This window comes from Mastigoproctus giganteus, chromosome 10 (genome assembly GCF_048544385.1).
Source record: "Mastigoproctus giganteus isolate SK-2022 chromosome 10, ASM4854438v1, whole genome shotgun sequence".
Taxonomy (NCBI): domain Eukaryota; kingdom Metazoa; phylum Arthropoda; class Arachnida; order Uropygi; family Thelyphonidae; genus Mastigoproctus; species Mastigoproctus giganteus.
In genome coordinates, this window is record NC_143584.1 from 78,874,543 (window position 1) to 78,901,650 (window position 27,108).

A 27,108-nucleotide genomic window follows, 5' to 3' on the forward strand; every position below is an offset into this window, starting at 1 on the left:
TTCAATATCAGACATTTTCCACAAACAGAAAATAAAACAAATCTTCTTAAGTTATGACTCTGTTACCTGTTAGAAGTTCTTTCCTCAAGTTAGGAAATAACTTCATGTCAACTATTGAAGTAATCACGCCTTCTAGAGTCCCAAACTGTGAATCAATACTAATTCAATACACACATGCTTTTTAAAAAATGCAGATTTAACATTTGTTATTATAAAATTCAATATCAGACATTTTCCACAAACAGAAAATAAAACAAATCTTCTTAAGTTATGACTCTGTTACCTGTTAGAAGTTCTTTCCTCAAGTTAGGAAATAACTTCATGTCAACTATTGAAGTAATCACGCCTTCTAGAGTCCCAAACTGTGAATCAATACCCAATGTGAAGAGCATCAGGAAGAAGAGGACAGACCAGAAGGGAGCACCAGGAAACTGATTGATGGCTTCTGTAAAAGCGATGAATGCTAGACCTGTTCCAGAGGCACTCTGAAAGATGAGAATTTGTACGCTAGAGTGGTAGAAGAAGAAATGGAGGTATTTTCAAAATGTATTTTTCCAAAACATTGAACTTCAAAGCATGATCTGTAAAGAGTGAGACTAATATTTTAATAATGTTTGATAAAATTTAAAGATATCCATTATTTTAATCTGTGCGACCTCTTTTGTTAATATTATATTTGTTGTTGTTGTTGTTGTTGTTTTGTTTCTGCATTAATATGCTGGGAATCAAATTAAACACTGAAGATTTTAATAATATCTTTACAGATTAATTTGAAATAATATATGGTGAACAAACTTTGTCCTGCTTTAAAACAGCCACAAAATATCTTTGAACCTCTGCTCAAAAGCTTTTAAGAATTCAGGGATTTTTTGGCAGTTTTACAATGTAGAACAAAATTTGACATTTGTGATTTATGATTACAAATTAAGTCAGCATTCAGAAAGTGGTGATCACTAATTTTTATTATGATACCAAATTCCAGGGGAAGCAAAGCACATTTCAATTCTACCACTATGGCATGCAGTGCCCAAACTTTTTCCTTACCTTCGTAGAATCATTTACACTTCCGGAAATAACCAAATGCCACAAGAATTAAATCAGGAGATGCACAAGAGAAACAGTTATAAAAAAGTTATTCAATGTGAGCTACCATGAGGTATACAAAATTAGTTTTCAAAATTGTAATATAGCTAAAGCTATATGTGTTGTGTGAGTTATTACTAGAGACTGTTTTCCTGAAACACACTCTCATAGCAGTCTTATCTTTTAAACAAATGGCAATTAACCTTTGGAAAAATATCTGTTTGGAAGCAGTGTAATACCAGCACAAATCATTACAAAGACAAATTTGTTCTGCTGTGCAAATTAATCCAGCTGGCCACAAAAATATGTGAAAGAATAAGGTAGTTCTGCAAACATCTTATAATTTCTCTGAGGTGATATAGTTTGAATACTTAAAACTTGGAATTTCTCTCCTTCAGTGCTGTCTCTTATTCAGTAATCTTTGTAACTTAGCATTCACTGGCCCACAGATTACAGCTATGTGGCTGGTTATACAGTGCTTGCGTGATGTTATTATTATTATTATTATTATTATTATTATTATTATTAGCCGTATGGTGCAAGGAAGCTTGAGGCTTATGCTGCACCAGCCAAAAAAAAAAAAAATAAATTTCTGAATTACCCTGAGAGAGGGAGAGAGAGAGAGAGAGTAATTCAGAAATTTTTTTTTTTTTTTTTTGGCTGGTGCAGCATAAGCCTCAAGCTGCACCAGCCAGCTGAGGGCAAAGATAGATTGAAAATGTCTAGTGTGAGCATAACTAGAAAAATGTATGCTTCATTATATGGTTACTATATGATTGATCTCTTCCATAAATGTTGACTTACTGATGCACACAAAAAATTAACAATTTCACCAACTAAGGTTTTCTGCCACCATTATAATAGTCATACAACTCATCATGAGTATGGATAAACTAGGGAGCAAAACAAAACAGGTAGTTAGGGTCACTCACTTAGCATCCCACTCTGTTCTGATACTACAGAAAGGAAGGCCAAGTGAATAACTTTGACCATCTGTTTCTCTCTCTGCTATAGTTACAATGGTAGCAAAAATGAAACTTAGCGACCTTTGTTATTATGTGCAAGAAATTGATTGAATTTCTCCACAGTACATTATTAAAAGCAAAATGCCATGTAAATGGATAAAGACTGTCTCATTATAATAATTATTCTTAAGAAGAACAGTTAATTTTTCTTATTCCAATATTTATTCACATAAAAGTATATTTTATGTGAAGTACATCCATTGAAATTCTGACATTTTCTGTGTCCATGTTTATTGTCATTTGTTCACATTTAACAAATTGAACTGTTATATGCATTTTAAACCACTAGTACTATCTTTTAGTCAATATAAACATTTACAGATATAAATGTGTTCTTCAGTTTTGTGTTAATATTCAATGAAATGTGCTTTGGCAAAAACTCCTTCACCATTGAGTATGTTTCTCAAAAATCCAGAAAATATGATACATCTCAATTCCTGAGGTGTCAGATTTTAAATAGTTTACTGTATTAGGATGAATAAAATGATGACATGTAGGCTGAAGAGAAAAACAATGTAAGAGAGAATAACTTCTTGGACCCACAGTCAAGTCAAAGTAGGGTAAAATTTTGGGAGGGAGCATTTGCATGAAGCACTTTTTCAACAAAATATGCAACTTTATTTTTTAATCCTTTGCTTGGTTGGCATAATTAAGTTATCACACAGAGAATTTCAACCTTGGAGTGGACATTTCAAAACCCCAACCTCACTATGACAAGTTATGTTTTGAGAGGCCACATCCATCCAACTAATCCAAGTATGAAACAAATTTTATTTTAATTTTTGAGATTAAATATATTGAAGTATATAGTAATTTTTAAAAATAACTATGTTCATAGCTAAATTTTATGTTAAATCTGTTTATATGCACTTGTTGCAGGAGGGTGGGGGTCATGAAATGTTTGAAAAATTTAAAGGGGGATGTAAGGTGTAAAGCTTTAGAATCCTCTGGTGTTAGTGTTTTCTGTTACATTGGTTATAATGAGTATTGAATATCTATGCAAGGTTAAGTCCCAGTGTGCCCTTGAATAATGAATAATGAATTTCTTTAGTACTGAACCAGTTTTTGATGGTATCTATCAGTCACTGATAGTTTTGCATCATCAGTTTCACTGATGATGCAAATATCAAACGACAGTAGATTTACATACTTACACTGTTTTGGTTTCAGTTTAATTTTATTAAAAAAGAAATTAAAATTTCTCTAATCTTCTGTAACAAAATGGTATGCAACTTCTCAATCATCCATCATTCAGTTCATCTGATATCCATTTTTGTTATGACTTTTTATCATTTGCATATATCGTGAGGGATGACCTTTAACACGTGTATGGAATTGGGTATAGTGTGTAACATGCATAAAGTGCATGATTCTGTACTGTTGGCCAGGACCAATCAGAGTTCAAGGAGCCAAGGTGCGAGAATTAATTTTTGGTAAAAGGACAGCAAGGAAGAGGAGGAATTCTCCTTGCCTGGATTGAGTTAGAAGTCCCACCTTTGTTGGGATTTAGGTCCCCTTCCCTTTATCCTTTATTATCATTTATGCATTACTTAGAAAATCATATAGTTTCATATATTATTTATCATGATAGAAATTAGTAGTCGATGTAGGGGATTAAGAGAATCATGTTACATGGGGTTGTTAAACTTGAATGATGGGACAACTTTTCTGCACATTCAAAGAAAGTTTTTTGGGAACGAGAGTAGCCTGTACGGACAGATTTTTGCCGCTCCTGGAACAGAGAAGTTTTTTCTGATTTATTTTCTGTTTTATTAGCTTAAATTGGCATATTAACTTATTTTCTAGAGTAGCTTTATATTCCTATTTACGATACTTAGTTTAAAGTAACTTAGATAGAGATTTTGTAGGTATTACTTAGTATCAGAAAGGGTATCAAATCCATGTGTTTAACCATTCGTAAATTGCCGCCATTGTTACACGATACAAAATATCTCGAACTAGATAGCATGAGCTTAATATAGTATAGTACATAATATTGTCAATTAATCATATAATTAATCTTGTTGAACTTCATTGTCAATTAAATTGTACTTTTAACTATACATATAACGACTTAGGTTACGTAACATAAATAATTAGTAAAAAATAAATAATTAATACTTAACTTGATACGGAAGTTATATAAAGGGATTTTGTAGATAGCACTCGATACTGAAACATAAATATAGCGTTATAACTGTGTTGGGATACAAGTTTAGGGTTTTAATTTTGTACTGACATTGAAATTTTATTAAAATTAAATCGAAATCATGACTCAGACCAGAGCAGCAAAGCAAAAGGCTCAAGCTAATGGGAGTGCTGTGGCTCAGAGGAGAACTGGGGGGGGGGGGTTGCCCTCTGAATCACAGCCTATTAAAATGCACTACTTGCTTGATGTTTGTGGAGCAGGGACATGATACTGCCATGGGGGATGTCTTTGTGTGCGCGCGATGCAAGGAGTGTAAGGAAATCAGGCGACAACTCAGCGTTGTTATGGGCTTATATGAGAGCTTGAAGGACAGGGTGGATGCCCTCGAAGGATTAAAAGTGAGCGCCCATCAAGCTCTCAGCTGCCCACACCAATGCCAGAGCTTGCACTTGGTCATCACGCAACACAGAGGCAGGCCCCAAGGCAGAATGCGCTGGTCCCAAAGGAACTAGTAGTTGTCAGTGACTCTATTGTCAGGGAAACGGGTAAACATGCTTTGTAAAAAGGATAGTTGGAACAGGACCAGGGTATGTCTGCCAGGGGCAAAGGTTGATGACTTTGTAGAGCGGATATCATCTTTTAAGGGCACAAAAGGTGATATAGTTGTACACGTTGGCACTAATGATATTAAGAGTAGGAGACCAGCGGAATTATTTAACAAGTACAGGTCACTGTTGAAAAAAAGCCATGAATTAGGGTTGAATTTGAAAGTGTCTGCAATTCTGATCAGACACGATAGGAGGGAGTATATGATGAGAGCCCTGTTGATCATTTCGTCCCTGGAAAGATTGTGCAAGGCTCAAGGGGTAGAATTTTTTTCAGCCTGGTCTGTACTTGTTAACAGGAGAGACTGTTTCTACAGGGATGGGATACACTTAAATAGAAAGGGTGCAAGAATGTTTGCTGATGCTATCGAGGCAGTGTTAGGTGGGTCGGAAAACTGCTAGATTGGGGGGGGATACAAGGACTAATAGATTAACAGTAGCCACTGGCAGAGGTGAAAGTGATTCTTGCACTGCTTGTATTGGAATGAGCCGCAGCCTGAAAAATAAGATGCAGGATATTTCAGAGACTGCTGGGAATCATTGGGATACAAGGAAACACGTGGGTTGTGTTAGGGTAGCTAAGAAAAAGAACAGATGCATGTATACTTGCGTGTACACCAATGCTAGGAGTTTAGTAAATAAATTTGATGAATTTGAGGTATTGCTCAAAACATCAAAGTCAGATATTGTGGGGATTCCAGAGACGTGGTGTCACACAGATATAAGGAAGGCAGAACTGGAATTTGGGGTGTACAATGTCTATAGAAAGGATAGACAGGATAGGAAGGGAGAAAGGGTTATGCTATTAGTTAAGAAATACATAAAATCCAAGGAAGTGAAGCCAGTCGACATCGCTGGACTGCACTGTCCAGCGATGTCGAGTCAGTTTGGTGTGACATAAGCATTGGGAGATCAAAATTGAGAGTAGGAGTGTGCTATAGGCCTAATGACTCTGATGAGTATAATAAGAAACTGTACAGGGAAACAGAGTGGCCCAGTAAATCAGAGAGTCTTATAATGGGGGATTTTAATTTCCCAGATATTGACTGGAATTTGTGGGTTGGTCACTCACACACTAGCAAGGCTTTTGTGGATTTATTGAATGATTGTTTTCTACATCAGCATGTTCGGGAGGCAACCAGAGGGAGTAATACTCTTGATTTGATTATCAGTAGTGATTCTTCATGCATTAAGAATCTGCAGGTAAATGAACCACTAGGTGGCAGTGATTACAGTGTGCTGAAGTGGGATTTACTCAAAGAGGTAACTACCATTAGGGGTAAAGGTTATTGCTTTCGTAAAGGCGACTACGATGGACTGAGACAGTATTTAAATTCTATACAGTGGGACCAACTGATGATGTTACCAACAGCAAATTCAAAATGGAAAGCATTCAAAGAACTTATCTTGGAAGCTTCTTCTTCTTCTTCTTTGGTCCTTAGCTGGCAGCTGGGGGAGGCGGTTGGCCACGCAACCAGTATGCTGCTGTAGGTGCCGCAGGGTTTCGGACTTGCTCTGTGATGTTCTTCCATACCTTACGATCCGTGGCTTCAGTCCTGGCCTGGTTAAGGTCGAGACGTCGGCTCTTCAAGTCATCTTCCACTTGCTTGGCCCACGTTTTCCTAGACGCGGTCCGTTGGATGCTCCATTGGGTGGGTCGTTGTCTCCAAAGGAGTGTGGATGGTATTCTGTTCGTGCCCATTCTACATACGTGGCCAAACCATCTGAGCCTTCGCTTCTGGATTTGTCGGAAATGGTTGGTTGCTGTTGGCATCTGGCGCGGATGGTATCATTAGTGATGCGGTCGCGAAGAGAGATGCCCAAGATCTGCCGCAGGCATCGCATTTGGAATACCTCAAGTTTGTTCAAATCTAACTTGAGACAAATCCATGTTTCCGATCCGTAAAGAAGAATGGGCAGGATCAAAGTCCGGAAGAGTCGGATTTTAGTCTTTGTGGAAATGTTGGTCCTCTTCCACAGACACCATTTGAGCGAGGCGAACGCAGTGGCCGCCTGTCCAATTCTGCTGTGGATTTCCATGGTGGATGCAACTTTCTTCTCCTGGACCAGCGACCCAAGGTATTTAAAGTCCTGCACTTGCTCGATCTGGACGCCTTCGAGATAGATGGTGGCTTGCGACCCATCTGTTGTCAGGGCCTTTGTCTTACCAGCATTGATCTTCAAACCGTATGGCCGGGCAATGCGGGCAATGTCGTAGAGGATGTCCGTGGCTTCAGCGTCGTTACCGGCAAGGATAGCACTATCATCAGCAAACATCAGGTCAGTCACATAGTGATCCTTGTCATATTGTATGCCCTGTCTGTTTCTGAATGCTTGCCTCATAATGGCGTCGATCACGATGTTGAAAAGCAACGGGGAGGCTACATCCCCTTGGCGGACTCCAGTTTGAATGGTAAATTCCTCAGATAAATCGTTCTGGATGCGCACCTGGCTGGTTAAACCGTTGTATGCAGTTTGGAGGAGTGTGATGACTTTTCGAGGTACGTGTTCAACCTCTAGTAGTTTCCATAAGGCAGGCCGGTGGACACAGTCGAAAGCAGACTTAAAGTCAATGAAAACAATGACGGTTCGCTGTCCACACCGGATCCTCTCCTCCATCAGCTGACGAATGGCAAAGATTTGATCACAGCATCCTCGCCCGGGTCTAAATCCTGCCTGTTCTTCTCGACTGGTTTGCTCACGATGTTTTTGCAGTCTTGACTGGATGATCTTCATAAAGACCTTTCCGATGATGGAAAGGAGGCTGATGCCACGGTAGTTCTTGCAGTACCGGTTATCACCTTTCTTGTGGATCGGTACGATAATGACTTTCCTCCATGTTAACGGAATTTGTTCAGTGCACCAGATGGTTTTGAGGAGTGAGTGTAGTCGGCGAAGCAGTACATCTCCCCCGGCTTTGATCGCTTCTGTGGTGACTTGGTCCACTCCTGGTGCCCTGCCATTCTTCAGGGATTGTATGGCTGCTTTCACTTCTTCTACTGTAGGCTCAACATCGACCATGGAGACCTCAGGGGGGTCGATCGAGAGTGCTGTTGCTGGCGGTCCCTGAGGTGGGTCGTGATTATACAAAGCTTTGAAGAATTCACTCCACCGTTGCAGGTGTTCGGATGGTGATCGCACGAAGGTCCCATCAGCATTCTTGATGTTGTCACTAGTCAATTTGGTCTTTCTACTCAGACATCTGAGGGTGCGGTAGAGAGTGCGGTACTCGTTTTTGGATGCCGCCACTTCAAGATCGTCTGCCGCTTGGTTCCAGTATGCTTCTCTTTCTGCTGTCATTCTTTGTCAGACTTCTCGGTTTAGCTGCCGGTACCGTTCAAAGTCGACCAACTTTGCCTGTTTCCGTTTGTCCACGAGGTCGAGGCACTCGTCTGATATCCATGGTTGCGTTCGACGTCGGGCAGGTGGACATAGGGGCTTGGCACATTCCAGGATGGCATCAGAGATCTGCTTTTCTTCTTCATTTATATCCTCGGGCACGGCCAGCATCTCGAAGCGGTTGGATAGGGCGATCTGATATGCCTGTTTGTTGGCAGCATTCATTAGCTGCCTCCAGTCCAGCTTGGCTGACCGAGATGATCTTTTTGCATGCCGTAATTTGAGCTGCACCTTAGCCCGGATGAGGTAGTGATCAGATCCGCAATCAGGTCCCCTCATGGCACGAACGTCCATGAGTGATGAGCGAAATCTGGCATTGATCAAAATGTAGTCCAGGATTGCTGAGTCCTTGCCAGATGGATTTCGCCATGTAAGTTGATGTTTTTGAGGGTGCTGGAAATGGCTGTTTCCAATGATCAGGTTGTTAGATGCGGCAAAGGACAACAAACGTAAGCCGTTGTCATTGATCTTCCCATGGCCAAACTTGCCCATTGTTGTTTCCCAACCAGATCTGTCCATGCCAATATGGGCATTAAAGTCCCCTGCGAGGATGATCACTTCTGTCTGCGGAATTGAATCCAGCGTATGTTGGAGCTGGTTGTAGAAGTCATTCTTGGTCGGGTCCAGGCTAGTCTCAGTTGGCGCATAGGCGGAGATAATATGGGTCTTGATGGTGCCCTTGACAGTAAGGACTGCCAGGCGGTCCGATATGGGTTCGGAAGCCTAGTAGCTTCCGATCTTGGAAGCTACTAGGCTTTACATACCAACTAAGAAATATTGTTCAAGGTTTAGGCCTCAGTGGATGTCAGATGAACTAATGAGACATATGGCAGAGAAGAAAAATGCATGGGATACATACAAATTAACACATGACACAGAAGCCTATGATAGATACAAGTTGATCTGTAACCAAGTTACAAAGGAGGTTAGGCAGGTGAAGGCAGATTACGAGAAATCTTTGGCAAGGGATGCAAAGAAAAACAGCAAAGAGTTCTTTACTTATGTAAACTCTAGAAGGAAGGGGATAAATCAGATTGGTCCACTTGATATCAATGGGTGAACTGTTGATGATCCTGCTCAGGTAGCTAACAAACTAAATGAATATTTTGCATTGACATTCACACATGAGGAGTTATTCAGCGAGGGGAATGCCAGAGGTGTATTCAACACTGGCAGTAAGCTAGAGAATCTTGTAATAACTGAGAGTAAAGTGGAGGAGAAATTGTTGAAGATAAACACAAGAAAGGCACTTGGGGTGGATGGATCTATCCAGTTATATTAAAAGAGGCAGCAAAGGAAATAAGAAAACCCTTAGCCATAATTATGAGAGCTTCCTTGGACTCAGGGGAAGTACCCATGGACTGGAGATGTGCAAATGTGACCCCAATTCACAAAGGAAGATTAAAGGGTAATTATAGACCTGTGAGCTTAACTTCTGTTCCAGGAAAATTAATGGAGGCACTGGTTAAAGAAGCACTGCAGGATCATTTAGACAAGACTTCAGTTATAGCTCAGACACAGCATGGTTTTGTTAAGGGGAAGTCTTGCCTGACCAATATGATTGGATACTATGATGCAGTCACAAAAGAACTGGATGCAGGGAATAACTTTGATATTATATACTTGGATCTTAGAAAGGCTTTTGATACCGTTGCACATGGAAGACTGCTGCACAAATTGGATGTAGAAGTTATTCTTGGTCGGGTCCAGGCTAGTCTCAGTCAGTCTCAGTCAATTGCTGCTATGGATAAAGGGGTGGTTGAGGGGGAGAAGACAGAGAGTGGTAATCAATGGACACTGCTCATCGTGGACTAATGTTATTAGTGGAGTCCCTCAGGGTTCAGTATTGGGTCCATTATTGTTATCTGTTTTTATAAATGATATTGATGATGGTATATGAAGCTTAATGTCTAAGTTTGCAGACGATACGCAGGTTGGCAGGGTTTTCAAGGACACTACTGACACAATGCTACTGCAACAGGATCTGGAAAGGTTGAGCAGATGGGCTGAGAGGTGGCAAATGAAGTTTAACCTTGACAAATGTAAAGTACTACATATGGGAAACAGCAACCCCAGAGCAACGTATCAACTCTGTGGTACTACACTGACAGTGGTAGAGAATGAAAGGGACCTGGGGGGGGGGGTTGTGCAGGCAGATATGAGGTTCTCTGAGCAGTGCAGACGGGCTGCAAGAGTAGCTCATGGTGTATTGTCAATTATATATAGCAATCTTTCTAGCAGGGATAATGAGGTGATTATTCCCTTGTATAAGGCAATGGACATACCTAGAGTACTGTATACAGGTCTGGAGGCCTCATTTCAAGAAGGATGTAGAGATGCTGGAACGAGTACAGAGAAGGGCAACAAGATTAGTGAATGGAACAAAGGGTTTGTCTTACGAAGAAAGGCTTAAGTTTTGCAAATTATAGTGTCTGGAGACTAGGCACCAGCGAGGTGATCTGATAGAGGTGTATAAAGCCTTGAATGGTTTGAGCATGCGCAATGCTGATGGGATTCTTCCTCTTGCACAGAATAATCACCTGAGAGGGCATAAATTCAAATTGAAGAAAGACAGATGTAGGATACACGTGAGGAAATTTGCCTTTAGCCAGCGGGTGGTTGGTTGATGGAACAGACTTCCATCCCTTGTGGTGGAAGTTGATAGCCTAAATAAGTTTAAGGCTCAGCTGGACAGGTATTTCGAAAGAACAGAGGGGTGAATTGGAAGTGGTTATTTTTTATTTATTATTTTTTTTTTTTTTTGGCTGATGCTGCATAAGCTTGCTTTCTTGCATCAAATGCCTCTACTAATGCTAATGCTAAAAAAATTTATTGGTGAAATTTTTGGCTGAGTAATAAATTAAAATACCTTATCTGACATAACTTTTCCAAGACAACGTAGATACTATGTAATGCACTGATAGGAATGAACACAAATTATATATTATTATCAAAGCAATGCAATCATTTATCATCACTTAATGGTTTGGGAAATAATTACTATAATTACCATATTTCTATTAACAGAGTTACTGGAGGATATTTAGGGGATTACAGCTTGCTTTGGTGTTGGTATTGTAATTGTAGTGACATCACAATGCCACCCAAGATACATGTTACAGAACCCCAATAATTCAGTTTAAACTAGATGAACAAAATATATGCCTATAGTCATAAAAAAAAAATTTGCATCAATAGAAAGGAGGGGTGAAAATTTAAAGAACACATAACAGAAGACTTCGAATTGAACTGTGTCATGAAATTCAATGTGAATAACAGTGCTATAAAACATGCAACATTATATCTGGAGTGATTAACCTAGCAGTTACCACAAACAAAACACCGCAGAGAGCACTGAAAGATGGTACTCTAAAAGCAGATAGAGATAAATTGTGCCAAAAAATAGCAATTAAGATAACACAGCCTATAAATATAAATTTAGGAAAGCTTATACAGAAATATAACAATAATGAGGAAACAGTTGAGTGAATTGAAATTTAAAAATAAACTAAAAATATTTTTCCTAATTTCAATGAAAATTGAATACAGCAAGTAGTCCACCCTTATCCCCTGGGGAAATGTAATTAACACCGATTTACAATAAAATTAAGTTAAATGAAAATTAAACAGTTCACTTAAAAATGAGAAATTAAAAATTTTTATTTATTTCAAAAATTTTAACTGCATTAACAAAAGTTAGTTTGAGAAAAATAACACTGCATTAAATATTCATCCCCAGGGGATCACATCTGGTAAGTATGGACTTGGCACACCTAGGGTCCTGAGCTGGATATCATCATTCTTCTCTTTCTTGGTGATTCCTTTCTACTTCTCTCTCTCTCTCTCTCTCTCTCTCTCTCTCTCTCTCTCTCTCTCTCAGAGTAACTCGGAAATTTTTTTTTTTTAGCTGGTGCAGCATAAGCCTCAGGCTTCCTTGCACTGTATGGCTAGTAGTAATAATAACTGCATTATGTATTTCTATCTTTACTACTTAGGGACCACACTTTCATGCCTATGACAATGATGATAGAGCTTGGGCTTAAGCTCTTAAATAACCCCTCTGTTGGGGTTTAGGGGTCCCTACGTTCTACATTTATCCACAAGTCAACCTAACTCCAGGGCTCACATCTGGTGAGTATGGGCTTGGCACACCCAGGATCCTGAGCTGGATATCATCATTCTTCTCTTTCTTGGTGATTTCCTTCTCTCTCTCTCTCTCTCTCTCTCTCTCTCTCTCTCTCTCTCTCTCTCTCTCTCTCTCTCTCTCTCTCTCTCTTAGTGTAACTCAGATTTTTTTTTTTTTTTTTTTTGCTTGGTGCAGCAAAAGTCTCAGGCTTCCTTGCACCATATGGCTGATAATGATAAAGTAACTAATATCATTTTTAAATTACTAACATCATCCAGTAGGTGAATCTGTTATTCATCTGTGTAGGTCCAATGAAGTCAAGTAAAGAACGTGCCTTTCAGTATTCCATTTTCATTGAGATTAGGAAAATTATTTTTAGTTTAATTTTAAATTTCAATTTATGTCATTATTTATTTAATCATTATTGTTATATTAATTTCTGAATTAACATTTATGTATAGCTTGGATTATCTCAGTTGCTCTATCTATTTCTAAGATGCTATCTTTTAATGCCCTGTGGTATTTTGTCTATAGTAACTGCTAATGTTATCCCTCCGCATGTAATTTTGTATGTTTACAGCATTGTTATTCACAGTGCTGTACAGTCCACTGTACAATCCAAAGTCTCATGTCATAATTGACACTATCAGTTATCTAATGAGTGACCAGAATAGGTTTGAAACTGTCCACATAATATTTCATTAAAAACAATATTAGTTTAAGTTGACTCGTGGATAAATGTAGTTATTTCTAAAAAGCCTAAACCCAAACTCTGTCACTGTCATAGGAGAAACAGTATGGGCAGGAAAGACAGAAATACATAATGCAGTGTAACATTATTTTCTCAAACTTTTAAAATACTTGCATTCAAACAATACCCCACTTCTTCACTTGATTGTAACAAAAGTTTGTAGATTAAAAAAATTATTCATCCATAAAATTGAATTAAGTAATAATTTGAATTTTAGTAAAGCGGTTGTTATGGCTCTTCATGTGAGGTTATTGTACAAATTCGAGGGCTGGGATAACAGGAAATATCCATCAGTGAATTAGGGGTTGGTTGAGAAGACAAGACAAAGAGTTGTCATAAATGTCTTCAGAGTGGACTGGAGTAGCAAATAGGGTCCCTAAGGGATCATTGCTTAGAACTCTCCTGGTTCACATCTTCTTAAATGATAGTGGGGGAATTAGCATTAGCATTAGCATTAGTAGAGGCATATGATGCAAGAAAGCAAGCTTATTCAGCATCAGCCAAAAAAAAAAAAAAAAAAAACACACCACTCCCATTTCACCCCTCTGTTCGCTCGAAATACCTGTCCAGTTGAGCATTAAATTTGTTTAGGCTATCAACTTCAACAACAAGTGATGGAAGTCGGTTCCACCAACCAACCACCCGCTGGCCAAAGGCAAATTTCCGCACATCTATCCGACATCCGTCCTTCCTCAATTTGAATTTATGCCCTCTGAGCTGATTATTCTGAGCAAGATGAAGAATCCCATTGGCAAGACACCATGAGCTACCCTTGCAGCTCATCTCCACTGCTCAGAGAACTTCATATCTGCCTGCACAATTACCCCCAGGTCCTTTTCATTCTCCACCACTGTCAGTGTAGTACCCCAGAGTTGATACGTTGCTCTGGGGTTACTGTTTCCCATATGTAGTACTTTACATTTGTCAATGTTAAACTTCATTTGCCACCTCTCAGCCCATCTGTTCAACCTTTCCAGATACTGTTGCAGCAGCATAGCGTCAGTGGTGTCCTTAACAACCCTGCCGACCTTTGTATCATCTGCAAACTTGGACATTAAACTTGATATCCCATCATCAATATCATTCATAAACACCGAAAACAACAACGAACCCAACACTGAACCCTGAGGAACTCCACTAATAACATTAGTCCACGTTGAGCAGTGTCCATTGATTACCACTCTCTGTCTTCTGCCACTAACCATCCCCTTATCCATAGCAGCAATTTGCCTCCAATGCCACACTGCTCCAATTTGTGCAACAGTATCAAAAGCCTTTCTAAGATCCAAATATATAATATCAAAGTTATTCCCTGCATCCAGTTCTTTTGTGACTACATCATAGTATCCAATCAAATTGGTCAGGCAAGACCTGCCCTTAACAAAACCATGCTGTGTTTGAGCTATAACTGAATTCTTGTCTAGATGATCCTGCAGTGCTTCTTTAACCAGTGCCTCCATTAATTTACCTGGAACAGAAGTTAAACTAACAGGTCTATAATTACTTGTGTCAGCCTTTGATCCTCCTTTGTGAATTGGGGTTACATTTGCACATCTCCAATCTATGGGTACCTCCCCTGAGTCCAAAGAAGCTCTCATAATTATGGCTAGGGGTTTCCTTACTTCCTTTGCTGCCTCCTTTAATATAACTGGATAGATCCCATCCACCCCAGGTGCCTTTTTTATGTTTATCCTCAACTACCTCTCCTCCACTTTCCTCTCAGTTATTACAAAATCATCCAGCTCACTGCCAATGTTTACTTTACCTACATCATTCTAATTCCTGAATAACTCCTCATGCGTGAATGTAGATGCAAAATACTCGTTTAGATTGTTAGCCACCTGAGCAGGATCCTCAACTGTTGAACCATCAATATCCAGTGGACCAATCTGATTCATCCCTTTCCTTCTTGAGTTTAAATAGGTAAAGAACTCTTTTCTGTTTTTCTTTGCATCCTTTGCCAAGGATTTTTCGTAGTCTGCCTTTGCCTGCCTAATCTCCTTTGTGACTTGGTTACAGACCAACTTATATCTATCATAGACTTCCATGTCACCCATTAATTTGTATGTATCTCATGCATTTTTCTTCTCTACCTCATGTCTCATTAGTTCATCTGACAACCATTTAGGCCTAAACCTTGAACAATATTTCTTAGTTGGTATGTAAAGCCTGGTAGCCTCCAAGATTAGTTCCTTGAATGCTTCCCATTTTGAGTTTGCTGTTGGTAACATCATCAGTTGGTCCTACTGTATAGAATTTAAATACTGTCTCAGACCATCATAGTCACCTTTACGAAAACAAAAACCCTTCCCTTTACCTCTGATGGTAGTTACCTCCTTGAGTAAATCCCACTTCAACACACTGTGATCACTGCCACCTAGTGGTTCATTTATCTGCAGATTATTAATGCACGAAGAATCACTACTGATAATCAGATCAAGAGTATTTCTCCCTCTTGTTGCCTCACGAACATGCTGATGTAGAAAACAATCATCCAATAAATCCACAAAAGCCTTGCTAGTGTGTGAGTGACCAACCCACAAATTCCAGTCAATATCTGGGAAATTAAAATCCCCCATTATAAGACTCTCTGATTTAGAGAGAGAGAGAGAGAGAGAGAGATAATCTTTTATTACCCTTCACGGCCATAAAGCCAGGGGCTTACAGTTTCCCAAACTTGGGAAAATTGAACAATTATTTACAAAAAGGTAATTTTACAAAGAAAACATATTATAATACAAAGGAGAGAACTCCTTACGAGAGTTAAATCTGCTTGAGCTGGCTTAACATCGAGATAAGAGCACCAGCTCAATCAGACAGGAACTGGTGCAAGGTATACATCAGTCATTGCTGATTAGTCCTACTCGTCATAATTTTTTTTCCGGTAAGTCCGGTCAGCAGCGAATTTGTTCAGGTCGGCGTCCAGTGCCTGGGTTTGCTTGAGCATCTGCTGAGGAAGGAACCTGTCCGAGAGATGGAGTCGTGCTGAATGCGAGTAGAGCTCGGGATTGGCCCTAAGGGCAGCAGGGGGGATCCTCCAGCCACAGGTATCCCAGAATGAAGGTGTTGCCATTATGCCTGTTATCATCTTGACTGTTGCTAGGAGGCGTTGGTCATCGATTAAGGTGGGAAGCCGTGGAATTCCGAGAGAGTTGGCAAGCTGTGTGGTACGAATCAGAGCTGGAAGGTTGTGCTTCCTGTTGGCCCACTTTAGGAGCCAGAATTCTGTGGCAAAGAGTGGTTTCTTTATTGACGGTGCCGCTGACGCCCAAATTTCAGCAGCATAGAGTAAAGGTGGAAAGATAACTGTTCTTATGTACCTCACGGTTATCTTTTTATCTGTGATATGAAGGAGATGCTGTTTTGCTATCCACATTTACTGGCCCACTCTATTTCCCTGTACAATATCTTATTATACTCATCAGAGTCATTAGGCCTATAGCACACTCCTACTCTCAATTTTGATTTCCCTATGCTTATGTCACACCAAACTGACTCGACACTGCCCTGTCCATCGATGTCGACTGGCTTCACTTCCTTGGACTTTATGTGTTTCTTAACTAATAGCATAACCCCTCCTCCCCTCCTGTCCTGTCTATCCTTTCTATACACATTGTATTCCCAAAATTCCAGTTCCGCATTCCTTATATCTGTGTGACACCACGTCTCTGATATCCCAACAATATCTGCCTTTGATGTTTTGAGCAATACCTCAAATTCATAAAATTTATTTACCAAACTCCTAGCATTGGTGTGCACGCAGGTATACATGCACCTGTTTCTATTCTTGGCTACCCTAACACAACCCATGTGTTTACTTGTACCGCAATGACTCCCAGCAGTCTCTGAAATAACCTGCATCTTGTTTTTCAGGCTTCTGCTCATTTCAATAGAAGCAGTGCAAGAATCACTTTCACCTCTGTCAGTGGCTACTGTTAATCTATTAGTGAGGAAGAATAGTGAGGAAGTTGTCAAAGTTAGCTGATAACTTAAAGGTTGGCAGGGTAGTCAGCAACAATCAGAACCAGGCTATACTGCTTCAATATATAAGCTTATCACTCAAATGCTGCTAGTCATTGTGGACTGACTTGCATACTGCTGTACAGTTTATAGCCATTGTCAATTTAACAACTGGTTTGCAAAATTCTTGAAAATTTAACAATCAGCTCACACAAGCCGCCGCCAGCACACCACTGGATTACCGTGACTTTTACTCTCTCTTGGAAGAAGCACGTCACAAATATTGCTTCCTTTGCATCTAAAAAAATTAGGTTTCTCTCTTTTGTTCTCTATGTTACATTTCTTTTAAACAGCTGCTAAATCTGTATAAATCTAAATCTGTCCTAGGGAACTTAGGTTAATCAATGACCCTTCTCTTACAAAGTCTCTCTACTCTCTCCCTTATAGATGTTCTATTTCTGCTGCAAGCCTTTTATATAGATACATTTAGCATTTTAGCATTTAGCATTAGTAGAGGCATTTGATGCAAGAAAGCAAGCTTATGCAGCATCAGCCAAAAAAAAAAAAAAAAAAAAAACCCACTTCCACTTCACCCCTCTGTTCGTTCCAAATACCTGTCCAGCTGAGCCTTAAACTTATTTAGGCTATCAACCTCCACCACAAGGGATGGAAGTCTGTTCCACCAACCAACCACCCGCTGGCTAAAGGCAAACTTCCGCACGTCTATCCTACATCTGTCTTTCCTCAATTTGAATTTATGCCCTCTCAGGTGATTATTCTGAGCTAGAGGAAGAATCCCATCAGCATTGAGCATGCTCAAACCATTCAAGGCTTTATACACCTCTATCAGATCACCTCGCTGGTGCCTAGTCTCCAGACACTGTAATTTGCAAAACTTAAGCCTTTCTTCGTAAGAGCACCCCTTTGTTCCATTCACTAATCTTGTTGCCCTTCTCTGTACTCGTTCCAGCAGCTCTACATCCTTCTTGAAATTAGGCCTCCAGACCTGTATACAGTACTCTAGGTGTGGCCTGACCATTGCCTTATACAATGGAATAATCACCCCCTTATCCCTGCTGGAAAAATTCCTGTATATCATTGACAATACTCCATGAGCTACTCTTGCAGCCCGTCTGCACTGCTCAGAGAACTTCATATCTGCCTGCACAACCACCCCCAAGTCCCTTTCATTCTCTACCACTGTCAGTGTAGTACCACAGAGTTGATACGTTGCTCTGGGGTTGCTGTTTCCCATGTGTAGTACTTTACATTTGTCAATGTTAAACTTCATTTGCCACCTCTCAGCCCATCTGCTCAACCTTTCCAGATCCTGTTGCAGCAGCATAGTGTCAGTAGTGTCCTTGACAACCCTGCCAACCTTTGTATCATCTGCAAACTTGGACATTAAGCTTGATGTACCATCATCAATATCATTTATAAATACAGAAAACAATAATGGACCCAACACTGAGCCCTGAGGGACTCCACTAATAACATTAGTCCACGATGAGCAGTGTCCATTATTGTTTGTCTCTCTGTCTTCTCTCTTTACTCTCTGTCTTCTCCCCCTCAACCACCCTTTTATCCATAGCAGCAATTTGCCTCCAATGTCACACTGCTCCAATTTGTGTAGCAGTCTTCCATGTGCAACAGTATCAAAAGCCTTTCTAAGATCCAAGTATATAATATCAAAGTTATTCCCTGCATCCAGTTCTTTTGTGACTGCATCATAGTATCCAATCAAGTTGGTCAGGCAAGACTTCCCCTTAACAAAACCATGCTGTGTCTGAGCTATAACTGAAGTCTTGTCTAAATGATCCTGCAGTGCTTCTTTAACCAGTGCCTCCATTAATTTTCCTGGAACAGAAGTTAAGCTCACAGGTCTATAATTACTTGTGTCAGCCTTTGATCCTCCTTTGTGAATTGGGGTCACATTTGCACATTTCTAGTCTATGGGTACCTCCCCTGAGTCCAAGGAAGCTCTCATAATTATGGCTAAGGGTTTGCTTACTTCCTTTGCTGCCTCCTTTAATATAACTGGATAGATCCCATCCACCCCGGGTGCCTTTCTTGTGTTTATCTTCAACAGTTTCTCCTCCACTTTACTCCCAGTTATTTCAAGATTCTGTAGCTTACTGCTAGAGTTGAATACACCTCTGGCATTCCCCTTGCTGAATAACTCCTCATGTGTGAATGTCGATGCAAAATATTCATTTAGTTTGTTAGCTACCTGAGCAGGATCATCAACAGTTGGCCCATCAATATCAAGTGGACCAATCTGATTCATCCCCTTCCTTCTAGAGTTAACATAAGTAAAGAACTCTTTGCTGTTTTTCTTTGCATCCCTTGCCAAGGATTTCTCGTAATCTGCCTTCGCCTGCCTAACCTCCTTTGTAACTTGGTTGCATATCAATTTGTATCTATCATAGGCTTCTGTGTCATGTGTTAATTTGTAAGTATCCCATGCATTTTTCTTCTCTGCCATATGCCTCATTAGTTCATCTGCCATCCATTTTGGCCTAAACCTTGAACAATATTTCTTAGTTGGTATGTAAAGCCTAGTAGCTTCCAAGATAAGTTCTTTGAATGCTTCCCATTTTGAATTTGCTGTTGGTAACATCATCAGTTGGTCCCACTGTATAGAATTTAAATACTGTCTCAGTCCATCGTAGTCGCCTTTACGGAAGCAATAACCCTTCCCTTTACCCCTAATGGTAGTTACCTCTTTGAGTAAATCCCACTTCAGCACACTGTGATCACTGCCATCTAGTGGTTCGTTTATCTGCAGATTCTTAATGCATGAAGAGTCACTGCTGATAATCAAATCAAGAGTATTACTCCCTCTAGTTGCCTCCCGAACATGCTGATGTAGAAAACAATCATTAATCAGAAAACAATCATACGTCCATGTTCTTCTGAACTGGCTTCCATAATTCCTCCTCTCTCATCCAAACCACTATAAACTCTTGCTGGAACCAGTCAACATCCATTTACTATCCAACTTCAAACTCACAGATCAAATTTCTTTTACCTCATTTAACCCTTGAACATTCATTTTCTGGAGTAACCTCCTTTCACATGTATTTGCTGATAATTACAATGTACAGAAATCCAAGTTTGATATCAACAAGTGTCTTCTTTCATCTTCTCAACCTTCAGCCCATGCATGGTAATAAGTACTATTGGTTCTAATACCTTTCATTTTTGCGGTTTTCATAAAAAATAATAAAAATAATAATAAATAAATCATAAATTCCTTTGGTTTTTTTCTTTATTCTAGTTTCAAAAATCATTACCTATAACTGTTATTATAGGTAATATTTTTAAATTTAAAAATAAATAATTATATTCATAATTATTTCTTTCTTCTTTCTTTCATGTGAATGTACACAAAAAGCCACACAGTATGTTTAACAAAGCATCCACTTAGCTACACAGTTGCAAGCATTATATATCCTAACCAAGCCACATCACTATGATGACATCTCTGCCTGGAATTCTACATGCAAATGGGAATACCTACGTGCTGGGTTCTGGCTGACTGCAAACTTGTAAACTGCCACCTGAAAGTATATCATATATATTTTTGCCCTGGAATGTAATTTATGTCCAGTGCTAGGTTATAATCGTTTAATTATAAATGAAAGAATTTTACACATATTATCTCTTAAGTAAACTGTACAACATTAATTGAAATTTCTTAAAAATTTCCCACCTTTTCTAACTCAGTTTTTAAATCACACTCAGGAAAGTCAAAGGTCAAAGGACCAGTTCTGTTTAATATTCTTGCTGCTAATTCAGGAGGTAATGTAACAGGTATATCTGTAGTGTTCAGGAACTGTTCTAATTCATTTCTTTCTCCAAGACAACGTTTGTGAGTCAAGTGTGCTTTAAAACCTGGGAATTAATAATTCATTTTTAGTTCAAAGACACAAATAATCTTTCCTAAAAATAAAAAAAAGTACTCTAAAAGTATCATGCCTGCATAAAATATAAATACTGTACATAGCAGATTCTACTTATTATAACATTTAAAAAAATGTGGATATAACTTGCAATTAAAATGCTGTAATGAATGCATTAGGATAAAACTTAAAGACATATTCTATTATATATGACCTTATGGTCAACCTACTAACTTCCTCCTGAGGCATCAATAGGTGCTTGAACTTGATGAGATAGGAGTATTCGAGTAGTGTAAAAATTTTCTTTATTGGAGAACTAACTCAATTTCAGAAAATTAAACTGTACTATAAGTGATAACCTCATAGTTAAATCTCATTATATTCATCATAACATCAGATTAGCCTAGTGGTTTCTTAAGAGTTTTTTGTCTGTGGTGATAATATACTCATCCAGAGCATGAAGCTTTGTGATTTAGATATACCCCTATACAGAGATGTGTGAACCTGGTGGTGCAAGTGGTGTACCACACCAGGGTGGCAGAGACTAAGAGGTGGTAAAGATCAATGTTCTGTAAACACTAAAAGAGATGACAAAAACTAAACATTCAGTGTATCGAAGAATGTGTTTTGTCATATTTTATATTAATAGTATGAAAGGAAAACATAACAGTCTTCAGGAAAAAATTTTAGATATAAACCCCCCCCCCCCCCCCGAGCCTTTTTCATACCTTGTACTCATACTTTGAATTCAATGGTGAATAATATGGCAAAAATATCTTTTAAGACAACTGATTTTTTTGGAGTTATACAAGAACTTTATAATTTTTTTTCTAGTAGTACTAAACTGTGGGCAGTATTAAAAAACAAAGTTTCAAATCTTTCGCTGAAACCTTTATCAGACACGTGTTGGGAAAGTCGAATTGATGCTATAAAACCTGTAGTATACAATCTACAACAAATTGATGATGCCCTTTATGAAATATATTCAGATTGTGATAATAAATTCGATTTAAAAACAAAACATCAGTAATTGTCAAATAAAATTAGATCTTTTAAATTCATGTGCTCTACTATTATTTGGTTTGACAATTTATCTAATGTAAATTTTGTAAGCAAATTATTACAAAATACACAATCAGATATATTAACATCACTAACACATTTAAAAAAATTAAAGGAAACAATTATAAACTTTAGAACAGATGAGCACTTAGTACATGTACTTGAAAACACAGCAAAAATTGCTAACTCATTAGACATTGACACTGATTTTCTGAAAGAAAACTTAAGAATTGGAAGGAAACATAAAAAATTATTTGATTATGAATCTGGAAATGAATTTGTGCCAACAGCAAAAGATAATTTTAAAATAAACTTCTTTTTCACCATTTTAGATACTACAAGAAACACAATAGATGAGCGTTTTGAACAGCTCGAGGTTTATAATAACAATTTTAATTTAGTGTTTTAGCGAGATAAGTAAAATGTCAAAAAAGATGAAATTTTAAAACATTGTTCAGATTTCAAATTACAGTTATCAGATGCCACCAATGAAGAATGTTCAAAAGATATTGTTGCTGATGATCTTACAAATGAAATACAAATTTTCCAAAATTTTATATCCATGAATCAGACTCCACAAGAAATTTTAAGTTTTATATTCAAAAATAATTTAATCACTCTACTTCCTGATATATTTATATCATTAAGAATAATGTTAGCAATGCCCATATCAGTAGCTAGTGGTAAGCGCTCTTTTTCGAAATTAAATTTAATAAAAAATAACCTCCATTCATCAATGAATCAAAAAAGATTAAAAAATTTAGCAATAATATTTATAGAAAGTGATATTTGTGATCCTTTAGATATAAAAAATATTATGACTGATTTTGCTACAACCAAAGCAAGACAAGTTAAATTTATATAATGTTTTGTTATTGATTTATTATTATTATTTTTATTATTTAGATTTTTATTTTAAGTTTATATAGAGTTTTATTTTATTTTTAACATATTTACTTCATGTATCATATTATATATTATTTTGGAAATACATTTTTTTTAAATTCTCAAAACAAAAATTAATATAAGAAAAATGACCCGTTGGGGTAGGGACAGAATAAGAAGTTTGCACCAGGGCAGCCATATAGCTTGGCGTGGCCCTGCCCCTGCATTCAACAGTATCTTTTACTATTTATGAACATGGTTAAGACTAAAAATACTATATCTGCAGCAGTTTCAGGAGTGTTGAACTCATCATACTCTATTTATGGTGCCATCCAGAAATGGCAGAGGATGAGTTCACAACAGTATGCAAAATGTATTTAAGAAGGATGACAGGCAAGATAGATTGGGTTGGTTTATTCCTCTTAACAAATGCATCCTGAGTGCAAAAAAAGTTAGCAAGAGGTTTATGATGTAGGAAGCAAGCTTATATAGCATCAGCCAAAAAAACCCCTTCCCATTTCACCCATCTATTCACTCCAAATGATTGTCCAGTTCTACCTTGAATTTCTTTAAGTTGTTGACCTCAACTACGACAGATGGAACTTTGTTCCATCTATCACCTGGCTAAAGGCAAATTTCTGCACATCTATTCTACAATTTACTTTCCTCTATTTGAATTTATGTCCTCTCAGATCATCTGAGCAAGAGGAAGAATCCCATCAGCATTCAGCTTGCTGAAACCATTCAAAGCCTTATACACCTCAGTTAGATCACTTCACAAGTGCCGACCGGGCTAGCCGGGTGGGTGAAATGCCTGCTTGGCAACCCAAAGGTCGCGGGTTCGAATCCCGCCTCGGGCTTGTATCAAAGTACTGCAAAAACCTTGGGAGGTGCATTATGGCCACAGAAGCCGATGTGCCAACAACTACCAAAAAAAACTTCACAAGTGCCTAGTCTCCAAATGCTGCAATTTGCAGATCTTAAAACCTTTCTTGGTAAAAGCAACCCTTTGTCTCATTCACCAATCTCATTGCCATTCTCTGTACTCGTTCAGCAGCTCTACATCCTTCCTAAAACAAGACCTTCAGACCTGTATGCAGGTCTGGATGTTGCAAGATGTGACCTGATGATTGCCTTATACAAGGGGCAATTATCTCCTTATCCCTGCTAACAGAATTCTTGTATATCATTGACAAGACACCATGAGCTACTCTTACTGCCTGTCTGCACTGCTCAGAAAACTTCATATCTGACTACACAATTACCCCCAGGTCCTTTTCATTCTCAACTACCCTGAGTGTAGTACCACCACACAACTGGTACATTACTCTGGGGTTACTGCTACCCATATGCAGTACTTTACATTTGTCAATGTTAAACTTCAGTTGCCACCTCTCAGCCCATCTGTTCAACTTTTCAAGATTCTATCGTCTACAAACTTGGACATTAACCCTGATAACCCCAGGGGCTCACATCTGGTGAGCATGAGTTTGGCAAGCCCAGGGTCCTGAGCTGGATATCATCATTCTCTTTCTTGGTGATTCCTTTCTACTTCTGACTCCCTCTCTCTCACTCAAGGTAACTTGGGAATTTTTTTTTTGGCTGGTGCAGCATAAGCCTCAGTCTTCCTTGCACCATATGGCTAATAATAATAATAATAATATACTTCAATCAACATCAATGATAGATACAGAAAACAACAAGGGCCCAACACCAAACCCTGAGGGACTCCACTATTAATATTAGTCCAAGAACAGCAGTCTCCATTGATTACCACTCTCTGTCTTCTCCCACTCAACCATCCCTTTATCCATAGTAGCAACTTGCCCTTAATGCAATACTTCTCCCATTTGTATAGTAGTCTTCCATAACCGCAGGAGCTCACATCTGGCATCTGGTGAGTATGGGCTTGGCACACACAGGGTCCTGAGCTGGATATCATCATTCTTCTCTTTCTTGGTGATTTCCTTCTACTTCTCTCTCTCTCTCTCTCTCTCTCAGGCACCTCCATAGCCAGGTGGGAAGGAGCAGCAGTGCGTAGAACACGCTTCTTGATTAGACCGAGATTTGGGCCTGTCACCACCAAATACGGAGGATGCAGAAAGGTCAGGGAATGACCAACGCATATCCCGGAGCAATATTATGGCCTTAGTTGCTAATGCTCCTAAAAACCAAAAAAACAACAACAAAAAAATTCTCTCTCTCTCTCTCTCTCTCTCTCTCTCTCTCTCTCTCTCTCACTCTCACTCTCACTCTCGGTAACTCACTTTTCTTGGCTGGTGCAGACGTCCTTATACCATATGGCTAATAATAATAACGTGCAACAGTATCAAATGCTTTCCTAAAATCCAAGTACAGTATATGATATTAAAATTATTTTTTTCATCCAGTTCCTTTGTGACACATCATAGTATCCAATCAAATTTGGCAGACAAGACTTGCCCTTAACAAACCCATTCTGTGTCTGAACTATAACTGCAGTCTTGTATAGATGATCCTGCAGTGCTTCTTTAACCAGTGACTGCAACAGAATATTTTCCATGCAACAGAAGTTACACTAACAGGTCTGTAATTGCTCGTGTCACCCTTTGATCCCCCTTTGTGAATTGGGATACATTTGCACTTCTCCAGTCCATATGGACCTCCCCTGAGTCCAAGGAAGCTTTCATAATTATGGCTTGCTTATTTTCTTTGCTGTCTCCTTTAATATAACTCTATAGATCCCATTCACCCCATTCTTATGTTCAACTTCAACAATTTCTTCTCCACTTTGCTCTCAGTTATGACAAAATTCTTTCCTCCCTGTTAGAATTTGATAGACTTATGGCATTTCCATCCCTAAATAACTCGTGTGAATGTAGATGCAAAATACTCATTCAATTTGTCAACTACCTGAGCAGGATCATCAACAATCAAATCATCAATATCAAGTGGATTCATCAATATGATTGATGAAAGATATGAATCAATATGATTCATCCACTTCCTTTTAGATTTTATCATTAGTAGAGGCATATGATGCAAGAAAGTAAGCTTATATCGCATCAGCTAAAAAAAAAAAACCCTTCCTGTTTCACCCATCCATTCACTCCAAAAGTTTGTCTAGTTCAGCCTTGAATTTATTTAGGCTGTCGACTTCCACAGCAACAGATGGAAGCTTGTTCCAGTAATCAACCACCAGCTGGCTAAAGACAAATTTCTGAACATCTATGTGATATTAAGGGTAAGTTGCTACAATGGATAAAAGGGAGATTGAGTGGGAGAAGACAGAGAGTGGTAATCATTGGATGCTGCTCTTCGTGGACTAATGTATATAATACACAGCAAGAAGAGCTGAGTTAATATTCCATTGTGAGGTATGTGCAGTGCAGTTAATAATTGCTTTTTTATATATTATTTATGAATTAGTTACTTTCCTTTTATTTCTGTTAAGCTCAGAAAATTAAAATAATTCAATAAATTTTATAATAATAAAGAACGTCCCTGAAATGTAAAGTAATAGAGTGGTCAGGCATGAGGAGGCATAAGTACACTGCCCATCTGTTATGCCTTGAATGACCGGGGTTTGAGCTTGTGACTGCTAAATATGGTGCTGTTTCTTGTATTCTCTCTACCTTGTTAATTTCTCCGACTGTGTGGTCGTCCTGGAGTATAAACAGAATACTGTATTTATTTATTTGTTTTTATACTTTACTTGTTTCATCTGATTATCCTCATTATTACATTTCCTGTTTTTCCTTCTGATCCTTGAGATAAAATATTTTAATGTCAGATTCTGTATCTATCATAAACATATTTTAGAGGTCACTGAAAGTTTGTGGAATTAATTATCTCAAGAAGTGGATTATACACTCACTAGCCAAAAAATCAGAACCCTTTTGCAAACACCATCAACATATAATTAAACGTACAGTATTCAAATGTTACTTTTCACATGGTATAATCATATGTCCCCTAGAATCTGATAAATACTGTACGTTTTCCTTGGTTTTACTGGAGCACATTTAGCAGGAGTCACAATTGGTAAAGCAAAGGAAACCATGGGTGTGTCGAAAGTAACCATCTCAAAAGTATACTGTACAATGAGTGAAAGACGAAAAGAGAATCAGTAAAAAGAAGAATTGTGTCAGAAAGTCAGTACTTCAAGAACAAGACCAT

The 27,108-nt window shown here is 38.5% G+C and overlaps 1 protein-coding gene across 1 annotated transcript in view; it reads right to left on the reverse strand.

Moving 5' to 3' along the window:
* The window catches only part of LOC150079106 (sodium-dependent neutral amino acid transporter B(0)AT3-like), a 341,694-nt gene that overhangs the window by 70,638 nt on the left and 243,948 nt on the right, over positions 1 to 27,108 (reverse strand). The window contains exons 8-9 of the mRNA XM_090383850.1: positions 20,814 to 20,995; positions 284 to 485 (exon numbers count right to left, since the gene is read on the reverse strand). Coding sequence (XP_090239976.1) covers positions 284 to 485; positions 20,814 to 20,995 — 384 coding nt within the window. The remainder of the gene's footprint in view (positions 1 to 283; positions 486 to 20,813; positions 20,996 to 27,108) is intronic.